General features: G+C 52.9%; 1 protein-coding gene across 2 annotated transcripts in view; it reads right to left on the bottom strand.

The window, feature by feature from the left end:
• The window catches only part of ATAD2B (ATPase family AAA domain containing 2B), a 99,224-nt gene that overhangs the window by 15,111 nt on the left and 75,763 nt on the right, over positions 1 to 8,350 (bottom strand). Inside the window, exons 19-21 of one of the 2 annotated variants that reach the window (XM_027858009.1) lie at positions 7,357 to 7,542; positions 4,729 to 4,864; positions 878 to 1,074 (exon numbers count right to left, since the gene is read on the bottom strand). In XM_027858009.1, coding sequence (XP_027713810.1) covers positions 878 to 1,074; positions 4,729 to 4,864; positions 7,357 to 7,542 — 519 coding nt within the window. The remainder of the gene's footprint in view (positions 1 to 877; positions 1,075 to 4,728; positions 4,865 to 7,356; positions 7,543 to 8,350) is intronic. The other variant, XM_027858010.1, reaches the window with a different exon arrangement.

Raw genomic sequence — 8,350 nt, 5'->3', positions numbered from 1 at the left:
AGGGAAGGAGGGAGAAAAGGAGGAGAAAAGGAAGGAAAGAAGGGAGGAAGGAAGGAGGGAGGGAGGGAAGGAAGGAAAGAAGGAGGGAGAAAAGGAAGGAAGGAAGGAAAGAAGAGAGAAAGGAAGGATGGAGGGAAGGAGAGAAGGATGGAAGGAAGGAGAGAAGCAAGGAAGAAAGGAAGGAGGGAAGGGAGAGAGAACCACCCAAGATGTTCAAACATGGAGTCCGAACGCTCAGAAAAGGGTCAGCAGAGGTGACCTCATGTGTGTCCAAGACAGAATCTCTTATTCCAGGATAAAAGCTGTAATCAAAATTACTACTGAAAAATCCAAGTGGAAAGCTTCTTGCACCACCAACACCGGCCACCCTCATACAAGGCCACAAACGCAAGCACACACACACATACACAAACACAGACTAAGACGAGCACCAAGGCGCCAGAAACTTTCCACTGGGAGCCGAGAAGCCGCACCCCGGCCGACCACAGCAAGCTGTGAGAAGCTGCAGGGAACAGTGTCCACACAGGCCCGGCCCGGCTGTCCCCACCGCCGGCCTCTCGCCAAAGGGCTCGGGGCCTGTATTGCCTCCCCCTCCCCAGCCCGATGTTCTGCCTGGACGAGATTTATCCTGGAATAAACAGCCTCTAGTGCGGACAGCTGCCCAAAGGAATTTGGAATGGCCAGGTCAGTGGTCAGAAAGCCCAACTGCGGTTTAAAGTGACTCAGACCGCGCCCAAGAATCCATCAGCAGCCAGCGGCTGAGGACAAGAACAGACGACCACAGAGGGAAGCATGTCTCCATGCCTTCTTTTTTTCTAATTGTTTTCTTTTTAGGCAGTTCAACTTCACTGTTTGCACCCTACTACGGAAACAAGACCTCTTCAATATCCACCGGTTTGCTGAAGATGCTAAAGCGCTTGTCTGTGGCCAGCCTCTTGGTCACGTCCCTGAGAAACAGCCTCAGCTCTCGCAAAGTGTTCTCCTCCTGGTCCTCCATGCGGGTTTTTTCCGATTCCGACAACTGGCGGGATGGAGAAGGCAACGCCAGAGGCAGCACCTCCATAGCGTACAGAGCTGAAGACATGAGAAAAGGGGTGTTCACAGAGAGCCAGCCCAAGGGCGCCCCCAGGACCCACCCATCAGGATACACTCAGAGTCGCTGCCCAAAACACCGTTCTAGGACGGCCCTGCACGGGAACCACCCAAGCAGTCACCAAGGGACCTGAGCTCCTTTCTCCCAACCTGGTAGGGAAAGAATCTCATGATTCAATTCTGCACGTGAGCCCCCGGGCCGGAGGGGCCACAAGCCGGCAGCAGGCTGCCTTCAAAGGGACGGGAAGCAGGACTCACTCCAAGTCACAAGAGAAGGGCCTCATAGCAAATGCCAAATGAAGCCCACGTCCTCAGACCCAGACATGCCACTGCTGGGTAGAGACCCTGAGGGGAAAAGGCTGAGAGCACCCTTCTCCCACTAGCGAATGAACGGCAGGAAACCAAGCAGGTGCCATGAGCTCCAGGAATGTGAGAAGCAGCAAACGGCGGGAGCAACAGGTGCCCCAGAAGAGAAGGAGGGCGGTAAGGATGGAGAAGCAGAGTGTGGTGGCAGGGTGGTGGCCAGGGCAGGTTCTCCTTCTCTCTCTCTCTCCCTCCCCTGTCTCTCTCTCTCTCCTCCTCCTCCTCTCTTCCTCTCTCTCTATCCCCCCCCCTCTCTCCCCCTCCCCTCTCCCTCTTTCTCTTTCCCCCTCCCCCCCTCTCCCTCTCCCTCCCCCTTTCTCTCTCTCCTCTTCTCCTCTCTTCCTCTCTCTCTGTCCCCCCTCCCCCTCTCTGTCTCTCCATTCCCTGCCCCCTCTGTACACTGAGCCCTGACACCTCTGTTTCCCCAGGGGTGCTCTGGAGTTGACACCTTGGATCTCCTGCAGTAAAAGCTCAATGATTCCTTTAAGGAGCATAATGAGGATGAAACCCTTACTCAGACACAAAGTAAGCTGCCTTTGGGCACCCCCCACCCTCGCACAGTCCATGAGACAGTGCCAAGCTCACAGGAGACCCTCAAATGAATGAAACCATTGATCAACCAGTTCTACTGCACGCCCTCCTCTTCTCCAGAGTCCCTGGCCCCTTCTCCTATGACTAACCTTGCCCTGACCAATCTCAGCCTTGGGCCACTCCCACCATTCGCCACCTCCATGTCTACAGACATGCTGCTGGACGGAGGTGGAGAAAACCACGCCACTGTTCTGACTGGGCCATCACCGCTGCCAGGCAATCCCACCAAAGAGTCCTCCTCAGCTTACCATCCCCCTCTCCACAGCAGCTCTTCCAGACCTTCTCCTCCCTCCTCAAGCCTCTCATGGCTCCCCTCCCCCATTCTCTCTGCTGAGAACCCTGACCTATGTTTCACAGAAAAATGGCAGCCTTTGGCCGTGAGCTCCCTCTTCCTCATCTCCCATCATCCAGGTGCCTTCTGCCTCTCACGTGTCCTTCCCCTGTCTCACAGGATGAAGTGGCCTTACTGCTGACCAAGGCTGCCCCCTCTGCCTGCTCAAGTGAACCCACTCCATCCTACCTCCTCCAACAGGTCACCCCTCCTCCCACTTATTTTCAATCTCTCCTTCTCTACTGGCTCCTTCTCTCCTCCCTAGAGACATGCCCATGTCTCCGTCATCCTGAAAAAAAAGTTCGCTTGACTCTTCCATCCCTGCTAACTATTGTTCCCTATCTCTTCTGCCCTTTGTGTCCAAACTCGCTCAAAAGGTCATCTACACTAGGTGCCTCCTCTTCCCTCTTGGCGTCTTGTTACATTCTGACTTCTGAGGTATCATTCCACCAAAAATGCTCTATCCAAAGTTGCCACCAATCTCTTGGTGGCCAATCCAATGGCCTTGTCTCAATCCTCCCTCTGCTTGACCTCTCTGCACTGTTGGTCACTCTCACCTTCTCTCTAGGCATTTGTGACACTGCTCTCTCCCCCTCTCTCGGTTCACCTGCTACCTATCTGACCAATCCTCCTTTATTACATTTGCAAGTCATGGCTCTGATTACAGAGGTTACCCAAGGCTATGTTCTGGGTCCTCTTCTCTTCTCCCTTATCACTTAGTGATCTGTCAATTCACACAGGTTTAACGACCATCTCAATGATGAGGATTCTCAAATCTCCCTATGCTGCCCCAAACTCTCTGCTGACTTCCAATCTTGCATCTCCAACTGCCTTTCAGACACCTTGAACTGGCTGTCCAGTAGACTTCTTCAACTCAACCTGTCCAAAACAAAACTCATTATCTTTTCCCCTATACCCACACCCACACCCACACCCCCTACCTTTCCTATTACTGTAGAGGATACCACCATCCTCCCAATCCCTCAGGCTCACAACCTAGGAGTTATCCTGGAATTCTCACTATCTCTCACCTCCCCATATCCAACACGGTACCAATGCCTGTGCATTTCCCCTCTGCAGCATCTCTTGGATACGCCCCCCTCTCTCTAGTGACACTGTCCCTAGCCTGGTACAGACCCTCATCACCTCACGCCTGAACTACTGCAGTAGCTGCTAGGGCATCTGCCTGAGCCAAAGTCTATCCTCACTCTGGTCCATCTTCCATTCAGCCCCTAAAGGGATTTTCCTAAAACAAAAGTCCAACTATGCCACCCCTACTCAATCAACTCTGAGTCGCTCCCTGTGGCCTGCAGGATCAAACACAAAAGGCTCAGTATGGCAATCAAAGCCCTCTCACCTACCTTTCCAGTCTTCTTAACTCTTTACTACCCTCCACTTTGTTTAAAAGCAAAATTGGAAAATAAAAAGGAAAGATGTTGGTTGGTAACCTGACATCCTCCTAGGACAACCAACCCTTCCTCTTTCTCCGCAGAGATTGAGATTTGGGAGGGAGCTCAGTGGCTGTTTGGAGTCCGGCCTCCATCTGAAGCCCTCCAGGAAGGGGGAGCCCGTCCCCTCCACACCAGGAGGATGTTTTTCCTGACTGTCATAGCTCTGCTCTTAGTGCTGCCTTCTGGGGCCAGCAGAATAAGGCTGAGCCCCTCTCCACATGACTGCATATTAAAGCCCTGGTTACTGTGATACCTCGGTGCTGCCCACCCCACCTCCTCTGTCCTAAACACCCTACGTTCCCTCTCTGGTTCCTCTGACGGCCCCGCCCTGCCCCCAGCTACCCTCCTCCAAATGCTCCACTTCAGCCATGTCTTCACTGACCTGGGGTGCCCAAGTCTGAGATGAGACCTGACCGATCAGTGAAGTAGCAACAAGATGGCAAGTGCACCTCCCAACCAGATTTGGGGGACTTTCGTCCCTCCTGAAGCCGGCAAGCTTTGGCTAGGCCCTGCGGCCCTGCGAAGGCAGCGCCAGCATCCAAGGAAGGCCGGGCAGAGGAGAGGCCTTGAGCACATGCCCTACACTCCCAGCTACCCTCATGCCCACCCACACAGATCTCCTCTGTTCTTGTTCTGTTCTAGTGAGGACAGGCTTTATTAGTCAGACTGGAGAGATGCAAGGAGAATCGAGGGCTCGTTGGGGCCCCCAGGGGTCAAACCCTTAGCAGAGCACAGGCTGACCAAACTTCACCCTCCCACAGAAAGGACCCTTGGCCAGGAACAAACCTGACAACTGGGGCGACGCAGGACCTGCCCTCCCACTCGTGATAGGATTGTCCACTCTCTCTGCATCTGCCCCCCAACCCCACCAGCCGTTTGATGAATGGGGTGGAGCCTTACCAGCTTTTTTCCTTCTTGGTGGAGGCATCGACGCCTGATTGAGAATCAACTCCTGGAAAAATTTGAGTCTGTCTTCTTCAATGGGCCTTTGAATATACAAGACCTCTTCATACTGGATTCTAAATATACATTTAACCTACACCACGAGACACAGAGGTGAGAAGGAGAAACGTTAGGAGTCAACCCTTGGGCCATGGACCTCTTCGCACCGTCCTCAGCACTCTGCCAAGCGGCCGACTGGGGCCACTCCTCTCAGTCTGACCACCAAGTAATCATGACAGGGGCTGACAAAAGACAGCATGGTCAGTCTCCCTGTGTATGTTGAGCAAAAATGTGAGGCCTCTTTTTTCTGTGCCTATTCTAGGGACACAAAAAAGCACATGGATAAACTGTGCCTGACCAACCGTAATACTGGGCCTCTTATCAGAAACCAAGAACGGTTGATCAAAACTCAAAGGAACCCAGGAGAAACAACTCCCTAAAAATGAGAGCTGCCCCAGGGTGAAATGGGCCTGCAGAGGATGGTAGCTGGTATCTCCTCCTTGGATATTTTCCATTGTTAGAGATGTGGTTGTGGAAAGGAGGCACAGCCCTTCTCCTGTTTCAAGATACATCCTACACAAGATGTGGGGATGTGGAGGTAAAGATAATACCAGATAACTTCCTGATCCTAGATGAAGAGAACAAAAACCTAAAGGAGGTGGAGGTGAGTGAGGTTCCTCTTCAAGTGGGGAATGGCTGAATGAACTGTAGTCACAGGACTATCATGGATTATTGAGCCCTAAGATATGACAAAAGAAAGTTTCAGAGAAACCTGGGAAGACTTGTATGAAACTGATTCAAAGAGAAGTGAACAGAACCAAAAGAACAACAGGGTCACAACTACAAACAAGTTTTAAGGACTGAAGAGCTCTGGCCATCTAACAATCCACCAGGCTTTCAAGGGACCAACGCTGAAACATGGCACTCCACTTCTAACTGAGGGGAGGGACAAATCTGGTGGGACTCTGCCTGCCACCAGGTGAACGTATTCTGCTTGATGACATCTGGTTGTTACAAGAGGGTTTTCCCCTCATTGGAGAGAAGAGGTTATCAAAAGGGGGTATCACTAGAATACTGTAAAATGCACGGAAGAGAGTGCAGAGTGGTTCTGATCATAAACTTTTCTGAAAGTGTGTCATACAAAAGGGAGACTCACAGTTTCTAATACAAGCCTATGGAGCTGTGCACGTAGCAGGTGGGGAGGGTGCCTTTATTCAGAATAAAAATCTGAAACTAGCAGAGAACAATCCCAAGCACAACAATGGCTCAAGGGCAGAGACTGTGAACTGTGTCTTCATTATCTGTGTCTCCCCACAGTGGGCCCACTGGTGACGACACACAGAACGCCCTTCAACAAGGGCTGGTGGATGAAGGTCATTGTGTGTCCCAAGGAAATAAATGAGACAGGCAATCGGGGGGAGCGGGGTGTAATCTGGCTCTCAGGAACATTTCCAGAAGCCAACAGGCCCATTGAAGGAGAGAAAGGCCTCAGGCCACAGGCCTGCTCCTCACCACCAGATCTCCTGGTGTCCACACTTGTGCCAACATCTCCATTCCTAGGTCAGGCAATGAAGAGTGACTGTGAAATGACAGAAAAAACTAGCCACCTGTCACTGCCAGCCCAGACCACTTAGTCGGCAGTAAATTAAGTAGAACTCTAAAATAAAACCCAGTTTTTGCTACATAAAGAGAGGCTACTAGACTTAAGATGTACAACACAAAGACAGATGCAACAACCCTCACTTTCACCAACGTGTTCCCAACAGCAGAAAGGAAAACAAATGCCACCTACATGAATGCCAGCCTGGAAAACCAGAATCCGCCCTTCTCTCCACCTATTGAGGGCACCCCCACCCTGCTACTCGCTCAGGATCACAACCAAGTCTGCTGCCGTGTCCCCCATCACCTCTGGCCTGGGAGTCTCCCTAAAGCCCAGATCTGCCCCTGCTGTCCACACCTCCTTCACCCTAGGGAGGCAGAAGGGCCACGTCCTCACCCTCTTCCTCCTCACTACTTCCCAGCATCCCTGTCCTCCGGAGGGCTCCCAGTGCACAGCGAGCCGTCCCCTGCGTTCAGGCTTGTGCGCTAAGTGTCCCATGTGTCTACAATGCTTTCCGTTCTCACCCGATCTTTTGGAATCCTGAGCTATCTGTAAGGCTGAGCCTCACGGTCACCTGCTATCTTCCTGAGGTCTTCCCTGACCCCCCCGATCATTTCTGGACGCTGACTTGGGACTGACTCAGAGGCAGAAGCTGCGCTGCATTCCCACAGAAGAGCAGCAGCTCCTTGAGGCAGGAGTCAGCAAGAACAGCCCAAGGCCCACGGGGGCAGGCCTGCATTCTTCTGCTGAATGCAGAGCGTGACCACTACACAGCGGACTCAAGGGTCTCCTCCCAAAAAGCCCATGGGTGGCCTGGAGCCTGCACATTCCTGATGGAACGGTGTGAGACACATGGGAGCCTGCCACAGCCCGAGGAAAGGGAGGATGGAGATGCTCGAATCTCACTCTCCAGACGTGGGCTCAGTCAGGTCCACGTCCAGAGCAGACTGGGCCAGGAGGCAGCCCCTGTTCTCCGTCACCCTTACCTCCTCAGGCAATTCGCTGTACATGGTCTCAGAGGTAGACAAGAGAAATATAGGGGAGAAGGATGGTATGTCCTGCAGCAGGGTCAGAAACGTCGCTCTCACAGTCTCGCTGACAGCTTCCCACCAGTCACCGATATGAGGCATGTAAACAATGCTTGGTACTGTTCTCCGAGCTTCACGAAATATCTGACCACGTGGGAGAAAGGCAGACAGAAAGGCAAATGAGGCTCACTCTTCTCTCTCCTGGGGAATGCCTCTGCAAACAGCAGCCAGTCAGAGAGCTGACAGTGAGGAAGTGTCTCCATGCGCCAGGCCCTGCCCTCAAGGAGTTCCGGGTCACATGCTGGAGACAACAGGCAATGACCGCATCCAAGGATTAAGGGGGATTCAGGAAGGGTTCCTGAAGAAGGTGGGATTTTAGTTGGGACTTAAAGGAAGCCAGAGAGGTCAGTAATCTGGCACCCGCCAGCACCAGGACCCCGGACCCCCACCGCACCGACCAGCCCCTACCGCAACTTGGAACCCCCTGGCACTGATCCCCTCTGCCCCCCCCCCGGCCGTTGCGGGGGCGGGGGAGGAAGGAGAGTGTCCCACGCCTGGGGGACAGCCAGGAGGCCAGCGTCTGGATCCAAGAGTGTCAGGGAGTAAGGTATAAGAAGACTGGAGAGGGAGGAAGGAGCAGGTTATGAAGGGCTTTGGATGACAGACAGAATTTTGTATTGGATCCTGGAGGTGATAAATAGGGAGTCAATGCAGTTTATTGAGTTGGGGGGCAGCAAAGGGTGGGGGGGAGGGGGAATGACATGGTTGGATCTGCACTTTAGCCTTTAGTGGCTGAATAGAGGATGGACTGGAGTGAAGTAAGACTCTCAGCAGAAAATCGCCCCAGTAGCTACTGCCATAGACCAAGCATGAGGCAATAAGAGCCTAGAGCAGAGTAGGGGCAGTGCTGCAGAGGTGAAACTGACCAGAGATGCTGCAGAGGTGAAACTGA

Source organism: Vombatus ursinus, unplaced genomic scaffold (genome assembly GCF_900497805.2).
Source record: "Vombatus ursinus unplaced genomic scaffold, bare-nosed wombat genome assembly UNPS02012622.1, whole genome shotgun sequence".
Lineage (NCBI taxonomy): Eukaryota > Metazoa > Chordata > Mammalia > Diprotodontia > Vombatidae > Vombatus > Vombatus ursinus.
The sequence above is the reverse complement of the archived record's forward strand: the minus strand, read 5'-3'. Positions and strand labels throughout refer to the sequence as shown.